This window comes from Oreochromis aureus, linkage group 2 (genome assembly GCF_013358895.1).
Source record: "Oreochromis aureus strain Israel breed Guangdong linkage group 2, ZZ_aureus, whole genome shotgun sequence".
Classification (NCBI taxonomy): domain Eukaryota; kingdom Metazoa; phylum Chordata; class Actinopteri; order Cichliformes; family Cichlidae; genus Oreochromis; species Oreochromis aureus.
Genome location: NC_052943.1, coordinates 3,626,073 through 3,647,296, shown reverse-complemented (window position 1 = coordinate 3,647,296; position 21,224 = coordinate 3,626,073). Strand labels below are relative to the sequence as shown.

The following is a 21,224-nucleotide window of genomic DNA, read 5'->3' as shown; positions in this document are numbered from 1 at the left end:
AGGCTTTTAAATGTAACGTGTTGCATTCATCCGTTTCAAAGACAGCGCCTCATTCATCAAAGGCGCTTCTGCCTCGTTTGTCCCGCATAATAAAAAATGATGCCTGTCTGTGCGCCCGGTCATAAATCTCAGAAACAGGACTGTCTGTTGGTATGCAAGACATCGTGCACGTGTAATTCTTTGCAGTGTTAAAACTTTAATGTGACGTAACAAGTACAGTATAAAACTAGTGTAAAACCAGGGGTGCAGTCATGGGGGGGAAACATGGGGGTCAAAGGCACCACTCTTCTGGTCACCCAACACAGACGATGTTAATGGCTATTATACACTTGTTGCATCAAATAACCTCTTTTTTCCCACTATTAGAACTTTTTTTGCAGAAGCATTTGTCTACGTGAGCAGTGCTTAACTGCAGAAATACAAGTGCAGCTACTATGTTTGCTCAGTTAAACAACAGAATTGGAACACGCTGAGAGATTAAAAAGAAACTTGACATGTTTATGACCTGTAATAATGTTTTTCGTGTGTTCTTCAGGTTACATTTGAAAGAGTAGAAAACCTCTCTGGGTACTGAACCATTAGAATTCAGGAGACAAGGATTTAGGAGCCTACTTTTATAAATAAAACTGAACTGAATTGAACCATTATGTTATCTGGCTGGATTTTTCCACCAGAAAAATCCCAGTGAGCTTCCTGTATTCCAAGAAGACAGAAAGGAGGACCTTCATGTGCACTGATTACTTTCCACTCACATGAATCTTTTAGCCTTGTTACACCATTTTTAGTTTTTTTGTGTAAAATGGATGTAGTGAAATAAAATTATAGCTCCTTCCATTTCTCACCTGTTCTGTTAGTATTTAGACAAATTTCCAGGATTTCATTTCTTGTAATTAAGCGAACCTGCTTTCAGACGTTGGGTTTGTTTCATGGAAACCAGCTGAAACTTCACATTGTTTCAAGAAGTGAAGATCAAAATAGTTCAAAACAAGTAGCTTGCATTAGGTTGTTAGGCTTTTTTGTGAAATTGCTTCAAATGCGTCAATCTGATGTTTACAAAAACATTAATTGCAAAGATTTCTCATTTTTTTGACAACTATGCAAGCAGCTCTACTGTACTGTCCAACCAGCTACCTCACGTCCGTCAGCACTGATTTCTGTCAGACCATGGCTCACTCACAGTGTGGATTGAAAAATGAAACTTCAGCGAGCTTTGCATTAACAGCTCACCGCCACAGGGCTTTTTGTGGGTTTTACCAACACGCTCATAATGATAGTTCCTGTCAGCCGAGGAGCACTGGTTGACAACAAATCCTCTTCTACTGAGGAAGGGCCGAGTTGCATCACTCGTGGTCCCAGGAGCCTACAGAGCTGTTGTGAATTGAGCTACAGTTGAGAGCTGTTCTCAAAAAACTAATATAACACATTTCAGATTTATTTCAAATACCATCGAACTTGAATGGATTTAAGAATCTGTGCTTTAAAGGATACACCTAAATGATATCTTACAACCCCTGTTATTTGTTTATATAGCAATTCCCAATGCTGACATGTTAACTAGCTTCACTGAAAAGATATAGAAAGACAAAATCCGACTTTCTATTAGGTCAGAAATATGAAATAAACACTTTGTAAAATACATTGTTTCCCTATGAAAGCATGAAAAACGGTGACCTCGGAGATGGAGAAATGAAGCCAATGTGGCAAGAAAACTAGTTCTTTGAATGAGAACCTGAGGCTGAGTCAGTCCCATTAGACTAGATGTTACGAAGCCCCAGTGTAACAGCAGAAATAAACATGTTTATAACCTGCTACAGAAAACCTGGTGAGTTTTAGTCTCTGGTCTATAATTTAATTTCCTGCTTTCCTTCACTTGTTTAAATTATATTAAGCATTGAAGTGGATTATAATGCGCAGGAATGCTCTGGCTGCCAGGTGGGTTACAGGCAGCTGTCTCTTAGTTGTAACCTCAGCAAATTCACTCTGAGCTGATTCAGTGAACTGGATCTTTTTAACCAGTGGTGTCTGCCATTTAGAGCACTTTAATGCAATTATCTGACATAATTTGTTTGATTGTTGTGCGGCTCATTGTACTAATAGAACATCAAGAGGTCTGTCCTCCAGTTTTGGTGAGGGAAATTCTAGTGGGTTGTTTTTTTTTGAGTGATATATACCACCAATAGCAGGTTTTTGTGTCTGTGTGATCCACCCATACATTATTTGGATGCACCATGGTAACCAAGCCAGTTAATGTTAGCTAATAACTCCATCCTCATCTCCCAATCCAGTCTTTAAGTCTGACGTCATTAGCTGTTTCTGGGTCCAAACTCCGCTTCAGGTCCCAAAGTCAAACGAACACTGCGGCATCACTGAGAGGTAAAAACTGTCTAAATTCTTTTATTTTTAATAAAAATGAGCAGCGTTGCTGCTCTGCCAGGCGTAACAATTAAGTTTAACATCCAGGCATCCATGAAAACAGAATTTATTAAATTTAACGGAGTTAGAAGTTAGCAGGAAGTTAGCTCGCTAGTTTCCACCTAAACATGATATATCATGTTCTGACTGAGAGATTTCTGAAAAAATTTAAATGTTCAGCTCTGCTATCACTTCCAACATAAATGAAGACAGAAAACTAAACAGTAGTCACATTTGAAGTTTTACTTTAGTTGGGCTAGCTGGTATATAATGATGTGCTATGTGGTGGCTAGCTATACAGCTATGGTTAGCATAATATAAACACAGTGAAGCTGGAGGATGAACGCTAACTTAAGGGTTCCCGATGGTTAGGGACAAATGCAGTTGCATGGCAGGATGCTGTAAACGGACCAAACTTCAGTCAGGAGAACAACTGAGATAATCCATCCACAATACGAGGTTAGTCATTAATATACTGCTGCATGGGCTGGGCGGTAGTTACATCGGAAGGTTTTAAAAACTGAGCTTTAAAATGAACAGTGGTGATAAAAACCGAGAGAGGCCGACAGGGATCACTGACTGTTTTTAGGGGCTTGTCGAGATTAACAGAACAAGATACAAAGCATTAAAACATGTTAAAAACACAACAGCCTTAATAAACTCAGAGTAGTTTGGACCCAGAAGCAGGATTCATCATGTCATCACTTAAAGATTGGATAAACATCATTACTGATTCAGAAAGATCAAAACTTTAATGGCCACAAATGTACACAATGTAAAAATAGTGTTTAAAAAGCAGCGTTTTATAGGCAGAATTTTGGCCCATTCTTTTTTACAATGTTGCTTAGTTCATTGAGTTTCTCTAAAGGTCCCACCACTGGGTTTCACTCAGATCGATGTTGCTTGGGATCATTTGCATGTTGTATGACCTTATTTGGGCAAAGCCTCAGCTGTGAGACAGATGGCCTCACATGTGACTCTAGAACACTTTGGTATAGAGGAGCTCATAGTCAACTCAATATACATCAACATTTTTGCTAATTGTGGTGCTGTGCATTATTGTTTTTCCAAAGAAGATTGTTCATTGTGCATTCAATTAGCAGCACCTGGCTGCTACTTACCATGGAAGCAGTATACTTAACTTTTTGCAGTACTAAATAGAGTCCTGTGAAAACTTTAACATGACTGTTAAAGGAGTTAACTATATATGGTGGTTCGAAACTTGTGAAGGCGTTTTACAATCCACTGTTAATTTTAGCTCTTTAACCTCCTAAGACCCGAACTCTTTCATAGCATGCATTTTTAATTTCTCTTTGCTATTTGGGCTGATTGGGACCTGATGAATGTGAAAACAAAGAATTACCAGATTTATAAATTTTTTTACCCGCTTTTTGTTTCTGAGAAAAATGAGATCAACATATGAGGACATTGGCTTTAAATTTCGATAGAACAGTGGCAGGATAATTTCCTCGTAAGTGGATATCAGGCCCTCGTAGAGCCAAATTTTGTATTTTGGTCTAGACAAGCCAAAATGTGATGTCCACATATGTGGATGCCAGGTCCTAGGAGGTTAAATAGCAAGTTTAAAACTCACCAACGCAGTGATTAAAAGTACCCAGAACTTATATAACAGCACAAAAATAAATTGAACATTTGTACATCAGTAAACTTAAAGGTTGGAACTTAAAGGACTAACAAAAGTAGCCATCTTCAGTGTCTTTCTTCACTAAGCTCTTTACAGTTAAAAAGAAAAATAAGCAGCTATGCAGTTCATTCTGTTCATTTATGTTCTTGTCTCCAAAGTCAGGACAAAAACCAGATATAAAGAACTGAAATAATGTGTTTTATTAAAAAGTGCACTGAATCAAGCATCCACCTGGTGAACAATCCCTTTATCTGGAATGTTTAAGACTCTGTCAGGATGTTGGAGAAATATGAATGATAGCCAACGACATAATGAAAATAAATCATAAAAATCATAGATTTTGTCTCCATGCAAAGTTTGTTTCAACAAACAAATCAAGAGAAATTAAGTTAAAATACCCATGTGAAGAAAAAGTATATCACGTCATGGAAAAACTTACACCTTAGAGCATCATGTATGACTGCTGATATGGGGCTGAACATGACTTTTCTCATACAATATACAGTAATCATGACAGAGATGGAAAGCAATCATATCTCGTGCAAAAAAGGTTTAACAATACATTTTTCTCATTCTTGGAGTTCAGCATCCTCTTACTGTTCATAGATCAAAGGACATTTTTGCAGGATTTTAACCACCACCAAGATACTTTCCTAAGCATTTGTATTATACAAGAGCAATAAACCCATGAAATTATTCCGATTTTACCCCTGATTATAAATAGATGTACTAAACTAAAAGTAAAGTAATAAAGGCGTGAATAAATAAATACTCTGGTATTAGCTTGTTGGTGTTTCTGTGAAACAGTCTCCTGCCTATAACTGACATCTCATATATATATATTTTTTTAATGGAAGGACTCAGAAGAGACTAAAGTAGAGCAAAAAGGTGAGTAAACATCCAACTTACATTTTTAAAAACGAATGTTCATGTTGTTTAGTTTCTGCTGGTGTGTAAATAGGCAAAGTGTTTGCTAGCATTATAGATTTATACTTCTGTGTTGAATCTCTGCAGAGTCTACACCTAAAGCATGATTTAAACTTCCACGGGAAATCTACGTCCTAACTTCCGTAGTAACTGGAAACTCCTTTTATCCCTACTGTGCAACCTTCCAAGCCAGTCACATCATTGCGTTATGCATCAGTCCAACGTGTAGTTACATCTCTTGGATTGCCGTGTAGGGTTAAAACGGGGTTCCAAATATGGCGTAAGTTACAATGTTGCGGAGCCTCACAAGGGACACTGGGGGGGGTGGGGGTACTTTTGCGACATCCCAAGTTACTTTTGCAAGATCCCACAAAAGCTTTGCAAAATCCAGAAGAAGTTTTTATTTACATCCATGCACTTCCAGGCCAGTACAGAGTCCTTCAAAACAACCATAGCGATGGAAGACAGACTCTCATGGGAGAGATTCATAGTTTTATTTTGAGTTTGGGCTAAACTGTGACATCATTAAATCAGAGCTTTATTTAAGAGAGAGACATCTGAAGAGAGTTCTTAGTGCAAGGGAAAACACTCGTGGCAAGGCGTACCCTGACCTGGTGGCCTTGGTTACATTCATTAGCAACCGGCTGCAGTGTTCTGGAGAGCTTCACGGGTACTAATGGAAGAATGATAAATGCAGGGGAAAAGTGTTTCTCAGGATCTTGCAAAACGTTTGTGGAAACTCTGGATTTCTCCAGTGTTCCTTGTGGATCTAACGCAGAAGTACAATTCACGTGTTTGTCATTGCCAGCATTTACACATGTGGCAGGGTGCCTGCGTTACTCTGCAGTTTTGTTGCCAGAACACTAGTTCGCGGTGGACGTTCTTGAGCCGATTAGAGTCGAAAAGAAGACATGGCACAGAAGAAGCAATGCTACCGAACAGGCCAAGAATAGTTGTAGCAGGCTGCATTAACACAACATGTAATAGCAGTTCTAGCTAGGTCCACATCAGGCGTAAGGTCATAAAAGGTTTGCTGTTACAACGTAACAACAGCGTATATTTAACACAGAAGCATAAATACCACTTAAAGCAACACTTCTGTCCGCTCTGTTTTATTTTTGTGGGGTCATCTGCGCACCCTGATGGCCAGAGGAAATCATTTTTATGGGTAATTTTAAATTCTTCTGTTCCCCTTTGGAGATTTAAAACTAATCAGTTTCTCTGCTGTTGTTGTACATAAATTATTTTTTCTGAGGTATAGCTAGTTCTGAAATTTTCCCATTTTTTACACATTTATTACACATGCACAACCTTTGGGAAATATGTCTTTTTTATAGTATTTCGTTTGTTTCTTTGGCGATATTGTCCTGTAATCCCAAATGGTACATCGAGCTGGCAGAACCACACATTCTCATTTCATATCTATTTATTTTCACACCTTTTCAGGATCTGGGAGTGTTTCGATAATTTGGGGGATTTTTTTTTCTTTCTTTCTTTTTTTTTAATTGAAGCCCCATACCTGTAGTCAAAGATAATAAAACAAGCTTTAAACTGTAACAGTACTATACAAGTGTGTTTTTGCATTGGCTTGGAAATAAAGAAAAAGAGTCGAAGGACTCTTATATGAAGAAAGAAATCAAACAATAGTCAGTCCCTTTCACTCGAGACAAAAATATATACTGTTATATCAAGAAAGTGGGCATTACAGCAGAATTCAACACACTGAGAAGTGATCCGAAATCAAACGTGATTCTTAGTGATTATGTGTTTACTCTTCATTGGATCTGTATGTACAGCAGCCACGTACTGAAACTGGAAACATACTTTGAAAGAAATATGCACTCTAATTGGAGTCATCATACAATATATGTCACCATTAAACCATAAATATAAATATACATACACATTTACAAAAAGCCGGGCTCTTAAAAGTGCTGCAGACAGTGTAGAAAACAGGCGAAGATAGAGGGTCACACTGCAGTCCAGGGCTTCACTCTGCAAAGGTTTGTGTACATAGTTGCTGGAGGTATTTGATTCATTACTTAGACCCCAGACAAGAAGCTATCAAAACTGGTCTCTTAAACAGAGGGGACCATATTTGGTATAACAGGTTCTTTGTTTAAGTAGGTTGCCCAGTAGACGAGGTTGAAGATGCCAAAGAGAACAGGAAACAAAATCCGTGACAACCTGTCAATTTTGCTGACACTGTTGAAGGTCTTCTTGCTTTCTTGGGCCTTGCCATCCGCTTTGGGCTTGTTTGGGTCCATCGCTCCGCCTTTGGCGATGGTGGGAAGAGTGCTGGAATCCTTGGTCACATTAGGCGCGTAGTTGGCTACCGCTACAGCGTAGGCGTTATTCTTCTTGACGATGGAGGCTCTCTCTTTCTTCTGTTGAGAGACCAAAAGGATTACCTGGAAAGGCAGCTTTACTTGTCACCATCTGCCCCTGAATTTCAAAATGCATTTACATAAAGAGAGCGGAAAGACTCCGGTAATGGATCGAGCACATTTTGCAAAGTCAGAATGAAGGCCACTTTTATTCTATCCAGGGATGTTCAGTTTGTGGCAGACTTATACATGAACAGGAGGTCTAAATGCTGCCTTCCATCACCTGTCTTATATCCCACCTCGTGGTGAAAATTAAAACTTTATGAGGAGACAGGAAAATTACATTACAGTTGCAATTTCAAATGAATGATGAAGGATTTCTTTCACTGCATTTTAATGACTTTTCTTCAAACCTAGCCCTCTGATAATCTGCATTCTCCCTTTGAGGTTAAAGGAAATGATGGTTTCATTAAGCAGCTCCAGAAAAAAATGCCTTTTGTTGTCTTTTTATGCTACCCGTCGCGCTATATAAGATAAGCCTGCACTTTTATGAGCCAGCAACTCTAATTACCACTCCTGTGGTAATTAATTGTTTAACTAAGACAATCAAGTACTTTTTATCTTTCTCTTTGTTTGCATGAAGGTATCATTTCTGTTGAGATTTTGTGCTTTCTCACTGTCCAGAACACGTCCTCTCTGTTTTTGTTTTCTCATTACGTTGAGATGATTTTATGCACGATTTGCTTTCATTTCCCAAAAAAAAATAAATAAAAAATGTCTGGATAAATGTTTATACCTAATTTTGATCCCTGGATTTTGCTTCCACCCTTGATATAATGTAATGTCGTACAACATGTTTATCAGAGTTTGTACTCTTAGACAGATCGAGACTTTTCTGTGGTAGTTTGAGGGTTAAGTGCTCTGCTGAAGGGCAAGTCACTATGTAGTTAAATGAGACGAGTGGATTAATGGTACTTTATGTCATTTTCACCCTAGGCAGGGGTCAGCACCTAGCTGTGGCTCCTGCAAAAACTAAATGGAGCTTTATGGGAAACCCCCCCCCCCTAACATTACATCTGGCATCTGTCTGTCTGTCCACGTGTGTGGCTCTTTTTCTCCTGTTTGGTAGGAGGGGCTAAAATGGCTCTTTAGATGTTGAAGATTGCCGACCCCTGCCTTAGGGAAAACAATGGTTGGAGTCAGCGGCACAAGCAAAATTACTGTGACTGTGTGCTGTGATTTTGTGAGCCTCTTGGCTTTTAAATGGCTATTTCAAAAATGGGGACCAGACCCACAACCACTCGCACTCAGTTCCCATCTTAAAAGACACTTAAAAGGCACATCAAGACAGCAATAAGATGGAGTCAGTCTGCTGTTAGTTTGCGACTTTAGGAGTTCAAGTTGGTTGGCATTTAGATATCCTTATAAGGCATTTAGATATCCTTATAGGCATTTAGATATCCTTATTCGGACGGCGGTAAGGTAAGGACCCATGTTGTAGGTGACGTCAGACGCCGGAGATTTGGCGGAAAAAAACAAAACAAACGAATGGTAGCCTAGAATTTAACAAAGTTTCTTTAATCTTCAGTATTGTCAAATAAACTAACCAACTGTCATATAACTAACAACATCTGCCCTATCATCTCTAACACCCTGGAGAACAACGAGGAGAGTTTAGACGCTCTCCAAGAATACATCGACCGGTGCTTCGAAGATTTAGTAATGAAGAAGGCCCAGAGCATGTCTTCCCCGGCCAAAACTGAGACGCCATCATCTAAAAGATATCGCCCGGCAGACTCCCCCGGCACAACATCGCCTGCCGGCAAAGATATCGTCGACATCCTGGAGTCAATCGATAAGCGATTGTCCAGTTTTGATGCGAGGCTGTCCCTGGTGGAGATCTTACACCGGGAATTTCAATCTCTAAAAGAATCCCTGGAGTTCAGCCAGAAGCAGGTGGAAACACTTGCTGCAGAAAACGCCACGCTACGGGACTCGGTCAAATCTCTAACCGAAAATGTGACCCAATTAAACTTAGAAAATAAAAAAATAAAAGAGACCGTTATGGATTTACAAGCCCGTAGCATGAGAGATAATCTTGTGTTTTCTGGTATTCCAGAGTCTGCGGAGAGGACCCGGAAACGACCGTGAGAAGCTTCATTAAAATCCACCTGAAGCTGCCGGAGGACACGGTGAAAAACATAGGGTTTGAAAGAGTGCATCGCATCGGGGCTCGAAGACAGGAAGCGGGAGACCGCGTCCTATTGTGGCCAAATTCGGCCACTTTAAGCAGAAGGAGCAGGTGAAGAGTCGCGGCAGAGAGCTGAAAGGAACGGACTTCAGCGTGAACGACCAGTTCCCCAGAGAGATCCTGGAACGACGCAGGGTCCTGTTCCCAGTCCGACGTAGTTTTATTCAGAAAGGCTCCGGGCTGTCATCGCCGTGGACCGGCTCTACGTGGACGGACAGCTCTACCGCGACCCCGCATCACTCCATGGCTGTATTGACCGCACACCAGATAAGAATCCGCTGCGCTATTCTCTTCACTCACACTCTCTTGTATTAACTTTTGCTTAACTATGTAATATCAGTTTGCTAATTTAGTATAACGTTACCGTCCTCTCCGCCAATGCTTTAATTGGAATGTTTCCGTTCTTATTTCTTTTCCCTCTCTCTCTCTCTCTTGTCGCTCACCTTGCTCTTTGGTTTCCTTGCTTCTCTTTTCTTTCACTATGTCGATCACCTGTTTCCCTATCCATCCACAAAGGACACTGTCTATTTCTACATGCTCACTCTGCACGATCACGCACACACATGCGTTTAAAGGCAACACATTTACAACAGCCACACAGTGCACACAGATATAGGACACACACGCACACATTTGCTCATTTTAGTTATTATGCACACACACATAGTCAGACCTATGGAGCTTCACGCTGCGCATTTTCTTCTCTATTTACAAAAAAAAAAAAAAAAAAAAAAAATGATGTGTTTCCATTTTCCTCACCCGTCTAAGCAAGACACACAGCATATGTCATTAGCCACAAACACACAACTATGGGCACGCTAAGGTTTGTCTCATGGAATGTGCATGGAGCTGGCTCTAGGGAAAAAAGGTTAAAAATACTTAACCAACTTAAAAACTACAGGCAGACGTTTTATTACAAGAAACCCACATGCCTGTCACAGGTCTGAATAAACTTTATACACCTGAGTTTCCTAATGTGTTCTCAGCCTGTTATAATTCTAGACAAAGAGGAGTAGCAATTCTAATACATAAAAATATTAATTTCACAGTACTCGATACAGTTATAGATCCAGAGGGCAGATTCCTAATAGTCAAACTATCTATACTTAACCAAAAGCTAGGTATTGTAAGTATATATGGTCCGAATGTTGATGACCCTCATTCTTCCACGTTTTTTTAGTGCACTCTCCGAACACTTAGATTGCACAATTGTTCTTGGGGAGACCTCAACCTGGGACTAAATGAAGAAATGGATAGGCTAAATACAACAGGAACTCAGCGTAATTGGCAGTCCACAAATATAATCAAACAGTATATGAGCGACTTTGGCCTTTGCGATGCATGGCGCTCCCTCCACCCTAACAGTAAGGAATATTCTTTCTTCTCACATGTTCATCACTCCTACTCGTCTGGATTTTTTTTTTTTTGGTCAGCAGCTCACTGCTGAGTGACATTTCAGACACTGAGATTCATCCTATAGCTGTCAGCGATCATGCTCCTGTATCTTTAACACTAATGCAGAAGAATAATACCACACCAAGTAAAAACTGGAGATTTAATACATCGCTGCTCAAGAGATGAAGAGTTTATCAAATACTTTAAAAAGAATGGACTTCATATTTAGACTTTAATGACATTCCTGGAACATCAGCATCTGTCCTCTGGGAAGCAGGGAAAGCTGTGATGAGAGGTAAAATAATCTCTTTCTCATCACATAAGAAGAAAGAAGAAAACAAAAATATTCAAGAACTGGAAAAAACATCAAATCCTTAGAAAAAGCCTATGTATCACACCAAGATCAAGAAATATTAAACAATTTACATAAAACAAAACTAGAATTAAATGAAATTATTAATAAAAGACTAAATTCTTAGTACAAAGACTTCGCCTGCAAAATTATGAACACGGTAACAAACCGGACAATTTCTTGCTAACCAGTTAAAAATCAATAAAGAAAAAACAACTATATGTGCTGTTAAAGATTTATCTGGGAATACAATATATGATCTTAAAAAAATAAACAAAATTTTTAGGGATTTCTATGAAACTTTATATACACCACAAATAAACCCATCTAAAAACGAAATTGATCAGTTTCTGGACAACATAACTCTTCCAAAATTATTAGACACCCAAGCAATGGCACTGGATTCACCACTGATGCCAGGTGAACTCCAGGAAGCCCTGATAAGTATGCCCAATAATAAGGCTCCAGGTCCAGGCGGCTTTCCTGCAGAATTCTACAAAGAATTCTGGACGATTCTAGCACCAGTTTTTCACAGAATGTTGTAGGAAATCAAAGAAAATGGCAGACTACCACCAAATATGAACTCTGCAAATATCAGTCTCTTACTAAAACCAGGCAAAGACCCTGTATATCCCTCAAGCTATCGTCCAATATCCCTTATAAATGTAGACCTTAAAATAATCTGCAAAGCTCTCTCAAAGAGATTAGAGAAAATAACCCCCTCTTAATTCATCCTGACCAAACTGGCTTCATAAAAGGTAGGCACTCATCAACAAATACACGTAGATTACTTAATTTAACAGACTACTCATGCAGCAAAAACATTGAAACCATAATATTGTCTCTTGATGCAGAAAAAGCGTTTGACAGAGTTAACTGGAAATTTCTATTTGCAACTTTACACAAATTTGGTTTTGGAACCTCTTTCATAAACTGGTTAAAAATATTATATAATTCCCCAACAGCTTGTGTCAGAACAAATGATCAAACATCCTCCAGCTTCTGTCTCCTGAGGGGCACCAGGCAGGGATGCCCACTCTCCCTTCACTGTTTGCAATTTTTATTGAGCCACTAGCAGCAGCAATTAGACAGAATTCAGTAATTAAGGGCATAAAATGCAAGAATGTAGAACATAAAATCAGCCTTTATGCAGATGATGTGTTACTTTTTCTCCAAAACTCACAAACCAATATCTCTGGGGTGATTGCATTGATAAATTCTTTTTCAAGAGTCTCAGATTATTCAATCAACTGGTCAAAATCTACAGTTCTTCCGATTAATTGCTCCTTCCATAATTCTTCTCCTACACCACTGCAATCTGGAAATATAAAATATTTAGGTATTAATGTCTCTCCTAAGCTTTCAGAATTAACTAAATTAAACCACATCCCGCTTTTAAAGACAGTAGAAAGCGATCTGGCTAGATGGAAATCTTTACCCATATCACTCATGGGAAGGGTTGCCGCTATAAAAATGATGGTCTTGCCAAAAATAAACTATTTGTTTTCAATGATCCCAAATAAGCCATCACAAGATTGGTTCAGATCTCTAGACTCATGTATTTCTAAATTCCTTTGGAAAGACAAACCCCACGTATCAGCTTAAAAACATTACAAAGGACCAAGGATAAAGGAGGATTAGATCTGCCTAACTTTAATCACTATTTTTAGCCAACAGGCTTCAGTTCATCTCTAGATGGTTTAAACACAGCTTCTTAGATGAGCCCTGGCTAGATGTAGAACAGGCACTATGTAATAATCTAGAAATTTCAGACCTACTATTTATCAGCTCAAACATCAAAAGACATGAATGCTTTAAAAGCATCAACATCAGCTCTTCTCTGACAGCATGGTGGGAGTTTCTGAAGCTGACTGAGTCTTCATTAATCCCATGCAAACGTACACCTATCTGGAATAACCCTGATATATTACAAAACAATAATATGATTAATTTTCCAGAATGGAGTTGTAAAGGAATTAAATACTTAGAACATATATTAGAGGAACAGAATTTATTCCATTTGACAGACTAGTTACACAATATGGGATCAACAAGAAAAGATTTTAGAATATCAACAAATTAAATCCATAGTAAAAAAGAGATTTAACCTCAGTCAAGCTGAATTACAAACACCACCAAGTGCGGTACACTTTCTTACTCTTAAATCCCCAAATTATTATCTAAAATATACAGAACACTTTCTAAAATAGATGAATCAATATCCCTTCCTATTGCAAAGTGGGAAGCAGATTTATCAGTAAGCTTAGACCAAAACTTCTGGTCTCAGGTATGCTTAAAAACCTTTAAATTGATTAAAATCCCAGTCTGCAATTAATACAATACAAAATACTACATAGAGTGCACTATACAGGTCATCGGATGTTCAAGATGGGCTTTACATCTTCCAACAACTGCTCACACTGTCAAGGCAATACACCAGACAATTACATCCACGCCCTTTGGTTCTGTCCACCAGTGCAGAAGTTTTGGCGTGAGATATGTGAAGACTTATCAAAGTGTCTGAAATGTAACATTCCAGCCTCCCTTTAGTGTGCTTGCTGAGCAACTTGGATGAGGTCACTGCAGAAATAAACACAGCCCACATTGTTTTTACAGCCCTATGCATTGCCAAGAAAACGGTCCTCCTTAACTGGAAAATAAAAATAATCTTAATTCTAATCAATATAAAACCATCTAATAGATCACATTAGTCTTGATACAGCCTCTGCCACCACATTTGATCAATCCCTTTGGGCTCCTTTGATCGGCTTCATCACCTAGTGGGGTTGGGGGTCATGGTTTGGTCCTGCCTTCGCTATTGTGGTTGATGTGGAGGTTGGGATGGGCTTAGGGCGCCAGGAGAACCCCTAGAGACGTTATCCTGGAGGGCACAACCCGGGGTTGTGGTCATAACCTGGTGAGTGGCTCTGGTCGCTCTTAGAGGGTGTTCTCCTCGTGGCTGCGTGCAGCGGGGCTGGGGATGATCTGCACTGGCGGACGAGGTTACTGGCCTGGTAGCCTGGCTGCCCCTGAGTGGATCCGGGGCAGGCGGGGGCTTGGGGTTCGGGGGTGCTTCGTCTCCGTGATGGGGCTCTGGCTGGGCCTTGGGGGCTTCGGTCCTCGTCGGTGTGTCGCCGAGGTTGTGGGCCGGTGGGTGCACGGGGGCTCAGCCCTGGCGCAGGGTGCCTCTGGTGCATCGACCTAACTGGGGGACTCTTCAACTGGCAGGGAGGTTGTTCCATCCTTGCAGAAGTCCACTCTGCAGGTGGGGGAGAGACACAGGAGAGGTGGAGAATAAACCTAACCTGGGTGTCTGTTGTCTTGTGTAGTCTGGAGATGATTGAATGTTGGGGTGGGTATAGTTTCCTCTGCGGTGGGGTGGGGTGGGCTTCCCCAGGTCCTGTGGGGCTTAGCGGTGCTGCTGCCGTGGGCCCCGATCGGGATGGGCCTGGGCTCCCTTGCCTTGGTGGGTACTAGGGGACGGGGGTGCCTACTGGGGTCAGCCGGGGAGCTGGCCCTAAGGAGGGGCATCTTGCCCTCCTTCTTTTCCTCCCCATCCCGGCTGCCTCCCTCTTCCCGCTCCACCACACCCACCCACACAGGTAGGGCCTTGGGGTGCGGGTGTGTCACCAGGGTGCAGGGAGGCATTCCCCCCCCTCTGTCCCCTTCTGGCCACCTGTGCCTCAATTTTATTTCACAACTTAGACATCCACATTATTCACACTCTCACACACACACACACACACACATATATATATATATATATATATATATAGGGCCTTGAGGGTGATCACGTTAACGGCGCCCAGAGGACGGTCTGTGTATTCAACCCTACCTCTGGCGCCGGTGCCCACCTCTCAATTTTAAATCCATGTAGACATTGAGGGTTCTCGGGAGGGCCGTGCTAACACCTGCTGCTCTCTGGCAGCAGCACCATGCCCTCCCTTGTTTTAAATGCACTTTAGAACAACACGCAGCAACACTACACATGAGCGGGAGGAGGGAGGTATGGGGTCTTCACACACCCCGTTCTCTACTAGCCATCGGGCGGGGGCTGGGAGGAGGTGTTGGCTGTCCGATTGGCATCCCTGCTGCTGCGGAGCCTGGGGCGGTCTGCTTGCCTTCACCCCGGGGAAAGGGTCACATCTCTTGGGTCTGGGTGCCGTTTCCCCCTCTGGGGGCGAGGGTACCTGGACCCAGGGCATAGAGTATGTTTGGGGAGTATGATTGTGTGTACATGTCTATGTATGTCTATCCCTACGTTGGGTGAGTGCTGAGTGTTTGTATATGTGTGCATGAGGGTGGGAAAGCATGTTTATGTCTGTGTGTGCCTGTTTGTCTGTGTCTATATGTCAGGTCGGGTCTTAGACTCCACCTCCTGGGTACTCCCAGGCCCTCCAAGTGTGGAGGCCTATCTCCCTCACCACACTCCCTGCTGGTAACTGATGCCCTCAGGGGTTGGTGCATTGGTGGTTCTTGGTGTCCGGGGCTCTGCGCTCAGGTATGCACCGCTCACTCCCGGTGGCTACTTGGCGGGGCCCGATGCCTGTCGCTCGGTCAGGCCTCTTCCGGGCAAAGGGGCCCTCGGCCTCCGGCCTCGGGCCTGCAACTCGGTTCACTCTGGCACAGCTGGCTGCCGGCAGAGCCGGCGGGCACGCCGGTGCAGCCCCTCTGGCTTCTGCTCTGTGGCTACTGGGTGACCCCCTCGTCTGGGGATCTCCTCAGCCCTTCCCAGGAAGGTGGCACGGATGCCCCTCCGGTGGTACTCCTTGGGCTCTCGCACTCTGGGTCCTCTGGATGTCTGGAGCCTGGATCTCCTCCATGCCTGCTTCATGCCCTGGGGACGGGGCTATGGGCCTCCACACCCTCTAGCAGACCGTTACATGGGAAAACCTTTTGTATACAAAGCGTTGATCCACACAGGTGTGCACACGGGTGTTCACTGTTCGTGAGACATAAACTACACCTTTCTTAGCTGCTACTTCAAAGCACATTGTGCGCTGTCTGTCCTGCGTGCTGCACAACAACTTTCAATATTTAGTATTTACTGCTGTTCACACTCAGCTAGATTAACGTGATGGTGTTGTGTTTAGTATGTTGCTTTGTTTTTGTTTGGTTTTTTTGCTTGTCTTCTCTTCTTTTTCTCTCAACAGGTGATCCAGGAGATTTTTTTTTTTTTTTTTTTCTTTCTCTTTGTCTTTGTAAGTGCCCTTTCTCACTGTCCCTTTTTCCTTCTGTTTTTCTTTTCCTTCCTCTCTTTCTTTCTCCCTTTCCTATCCCCCAGTCATGTCTGTCCCATCTGTAACAACTGAAAATAAAATAAATAATAACAACAAAGTTTGATCAAATGGACCAATACGGCAATGCCATGATGATCCATTTGGCAAAATAAATCCATTTGGTATCCTTGTTGGTCTTCAGACAACAATTCTGACGGCTTAAGAACCAAATGGGACAGACAAAAAAAAAAAAAAAAAAAAAAAAAAAAAAGGAGTTCAAGTTGGTAGTTACATGCAATCTGTGATAAAAAATTAATATTAACTACTTACATTCAGTAGTTTCCTGGACTCTAAATGTAAGTAGTTGATGTGAATTTCAGTTTAATGTGAATTTCTATGTATGTAGATGGCAACAGATACAAAGAAAGGCATTGCAGATGAGTTTTACTAATTGGTGCAGACAAACTCAGATTGATTGCAACATTTTGTCAATCTGTCTGCAATTATAAATTAGACAGCAATTACTTACAAACCTTCACCAATCTGTCTAAGAGCGACTGCAGTCAGTCTGAATCAGATGATGATTGGCTGGAGACAGATAGCCTCCCACCAGGTGACCCATGCAATCAAAAATGGTTGCCCAAAGGTTAAAGGGGTTGCACATTCAACCTCTGGGGAACTGTAGTGAGGACCGCCCTAATGTATGGTTTGAAGACAGTGGCACTGACAAAAAGACGGGGGGCCAAAATGCAGGTGACAGAGTTGAAGATGTTAAGATCCTGGGAGTGACCAGCAAGGACACGATGAGAAATAACAGTTCAGGCTGCAAGGAAGAAGTTCATGGAGAGCATGCAGAGGGTTGGTGTGACAGTGGATGGACAGAGTATGTGAGGGACAGAGTGAGATGGAGGCAGATGATCCGTTGACCCCTGAAGGAAGCAGCCGAAAGAAAAGGAAAACACACAGACCCATCGTCTCATGACTAATAGCGCCTGTACTCGACAGACTGAATTTTAAAGAATCAGACACACTGCTCAGAATACTAACCAGCTATTTTTGCCTGTTCCTATTATTTCTGTGGAGGTAAGCCACATTTGTCACATCCAGACTTTTACAAATTTAAATCCCTTATCACTTTATGTTCTTAAAACATTTCTGCCCCCCCGTTGATATAGGGATTGTAATGTATGGCTTTGCTCGACTAAATGCTATAAAGGGGAAAAAGCTGATTTTGTGGAATGACTGAGGGCTTCATGTTGGACCAAAGTGTACGTGAAAGGGCTCTTTGTGATTAAAGCATGTCAAAAGAATTACACAATACCTGACCATTGATGGGATTCACCTTTCCTAGGCTGAGTTTGGCACCTATTAGCACCAGGGGGGATGAACACCTGATTGCACATATTCTTTATCGATATGCTGAGCCACAGAATGAGTGATTTTATAATTAGTTCTCAGTAGCTGCAGCACTCTGGCTCCACTCTTGGAAGGTTAAAGAGGCCATTACTGCTGTTTCCCTTTGCTTCCAAATATGCCTTCAAAGCTCTCTGAGCTCTCTGAGCACTGCCTTCTTCAGCATACAGTACAATGCTAATGAATTCTCTTTGAAGGCGGAGCCTGTCAGAGGATGCGCTTTCTTCTTCATTACCTTGTCAGTCACCACGCTCTTTCCATCCCAAGCCCAGCCGCGCTTTGTGAAGTAATTGACAGTGGCAAATTCAATCAAAGCGGAGAAGACGAAGGCGTAGCACACGGCGATGAACCAGTCCATGGCAGTGGCGTAGGCGACCTTAGGCAGGGAGTTCCTTGCGCTGATACTCAAAGTTGTCATTGTGAGAACTGTAGTTACACCTGGAAATGCACAAAAGCAGATAGCCAATAAGATGAGCTCTGGCAATGTTTATTAAGGTTTTTTTGTCTGTCATACACATTCTGCTACACAATACTGTAATGAAGCAGGGGAACTAAGTGAGGCATATGAAAAGAATATGATTTTATTTTTTCTTGTTTCGTATAACTTTTAATATTCCTTCTGGAGCTCAGGAGATTTGGTATGTTTTTCTTTCTTTCTGTGAGCTAACCAGTGCTGAGTCACTAATATTACTTTCACTTGGCTTACAGTCAGGTCAAGCAGTAGCGTAGCCAACTGGCTTTAAAAGCAGTGAGGCCTGTAAGAACTGCCCCCCCCCATCTCTTTATCCCATTTTCTTTTGCACACAATTTCCCACCTACTTCCAACAATTCCCTATATTCATCCTTCAAGCTTACAATGTTACTTTTTGACAAAACTAGGGGAAGGTCTTACTGCCATTGCAGCATACGCATAAAATCCAGCATCTATAACAGTCAGCTCAAATTACACTGGTACTAACAATCATCGTATATGTCATATATGCTTACCAAACACAGTCCTAGCTGGCACTGATTCTCTATTCAGCCAGAAAGACACTTGGGAAAGGATGACTGTCATGATGCATGGGAGGTAAGTCTGGATAACAAAGTAGCCGATCTTCCTCTTCAGATGGAATTCAGCCGTCATCACTGTATATTCACCTGCAGACCAGAATCAGGTTTAATTACATGATGCAAATAATTCAGCTTCTTGATTCACTCTGGTTTCTTGCCATTAAACATATACTCTTACTGGCCACTTTTTAAGCACATCGGTTCAACTCCTCATTCAACTTGGTGCATTTAGGCATCTAGACATAGTCAAGATGACTTGCTGATCATAAGAATGTTGAAGAAAGGTAAGTAAAGCGACTTTTATCTGTTACTTTGGTAATTGGGTTATTATTCATAATGAAAACACTATTCTTTAATCTATATATCTATCAGTGTAAAACTAGTAAAATGAGAGTGAGGGCCATGATGACTGAGTGTGTCAAGTGTTTTAACCCACACAACTGGAAACAATATCTTCTTACTCCAATTTAGCTATGCAAGTGCTAACCCAAGCCTTCCTATGCCTGTATATTTATGTGATTCACATTGTTAAAATATTATATTTATATCTCAAGCTTTAAGACAACAAAGCAGTATTAAACATAGGTTAGGCTGCTCCAACTGTCAGCAGTGCACAGTGGATATACAGTAATAATCCATCAATACATGCAAAAGTAGGCAGTAAGAGTCCCCGGCCACCGAGCAAAGCCTAATAGCTGACAAGGCGGTGAAGCCGTGCCAGTGCTGCAGTATCAGGCAGTCTTTCCAAACAGAAGATATCTCAAAGAGAAGCCAAGATTAGACATGGGAAGAAAAAGATGTGTTACCAATGGCAACAGAACAGAGAAACATAGCTCATTTGCTATGATTTTGAAATGAAGGCCTTGATATACGCTGCCACTTGGCAAGAGGAAAGTCTTTTTCAGCAGTGGGAAGGAGGGGGTAGAAGGGAAGTCAGTTCCACAGAATAATCCCAAAAGATGTTTTTTTGTAATATTCCCTCTCTTTCTTTAATTGCACTGTAGCTGTACTGCTTGTGTTCCTAGCAGTTACGTGAAGACTTATTCTTTCTCTGACACAGTCATACATACTAGCACAGGAATTTGGAGGAATCGAGTGCACTGTCAGTACTCTCTATGGAGCACTGTATCTTCTGTAATTTAATTTGCATGCCGGTCCCGGTGCTTGTGTTGTGGAATGGGGGAAGGGGATATACAAGCAAGGATATGGATGCTGATGAGTCTTCTCTGGAAAAGACTGTGATCGCTTCACTTAGAGGGAAGACAATTATAGCATGAAGATAGTAATCCTGTCATGTTGCCCACTGAAGCACGAAACAAGTGTAGGAAACAAGGTTCCCTTCTAAATGGATGAGAACACCTCAGTCTCTGGGAACGTGCAATACAAAGGAAACTGAAGGAATATGTGTTATTTGGAAATGCTATAGAATTACTATTCGAACAACTGATGCTATACATTGATTATTTTTGTACACATCCTAGTTCCTGTCATGTTGGTCAGACTGAATGGTTTTCCAGGCAAGGATAATATTTTGATAACATTTTATAATTCGGCCCACGACTAAGGTTGTAATTCCCCTGTAACTGAATGGAATTTCAGTATTTTTTTGTTACAAGATGTAATTATAGTTACCTACAATTAGATAAGTACATTAGAATAAAGGGATAGCAAATGATGTTTTTACAGGAAATAAAGAAATAATTAAACTGTAGGTGCAGCGTAAATTTAAAAAAAAAATCCATGTAAGAAATGAGTAATGAGAAATATTGTTTGTTTTTCTGCAAAATTACCATGAAATTACACAATGTACAGAAACAGTACATTGTTGGCTAAATACTTCTGACTGACATATTTTTACCCAGTGAGCATATCCTGGATATTCTCCCTTTTCTGACTCTAATAATAACCTTAAAATTAGCCTACTGTATTTGTCGAACCATAAGGCGCACCGGATTATAAGGCGCATTAAGCGAAAATTAAGCGAAACAACTTTACTCAACTCATTCCTCTTGCTTCCTCCAATTCTGCACATCATTATATACCAGCTAGCCCAACTTCAGTAACCCTACAAACGTCACTGCTGTTTAGTTTTCTGTCCTCATTTATGTCAGAAGTGATAGCAGAGCTGTACGTTTGAATGTTTCAGAAATCTCTCAGTCAGAACATGCTATATCATGTTTAGGTGGAAGCTAGCGAGCTAACTTCCTGCTAACTTCTAACTTTGTTAAAT

General features: G+C 41.2%; 1 protein-coding gene across 1 annotated transcript in view; it reads right to left on the bottom strand.

Annotated features, from left to right (window-relative positions):
* Positions 1-4,153: 4,153 nt before the first annotated feature.
* Positions 4,154-21,224, bottom strand: part of LOC116329418 (gamma-aminobutyric acid receptor subunit alpha-2) — a 41,323-nt gene continuing 24,252 nt past the window's right edge. Inside the window, exons 8-10 of the mRNA XM_031751429.2 lie at positions 18,929-19,081; positions 18,177-18,379; positions 4,154-7,371 (exon numbers count right to left, since the gene is read on the bottom strand). Of these exons, the coding sequence (XP_031607289.2) occupies positions 7,063-7,371; positions 18,177-18,379; positions 18,929-19,081 (665 nt within the window). The 3' untranslated portion in view covers positions 4,154-7,062. The remainder of the gene's footprint in view (positions 7,372-18,176; positions 18,380-18,928; positions 19,082-21,224) is intronic.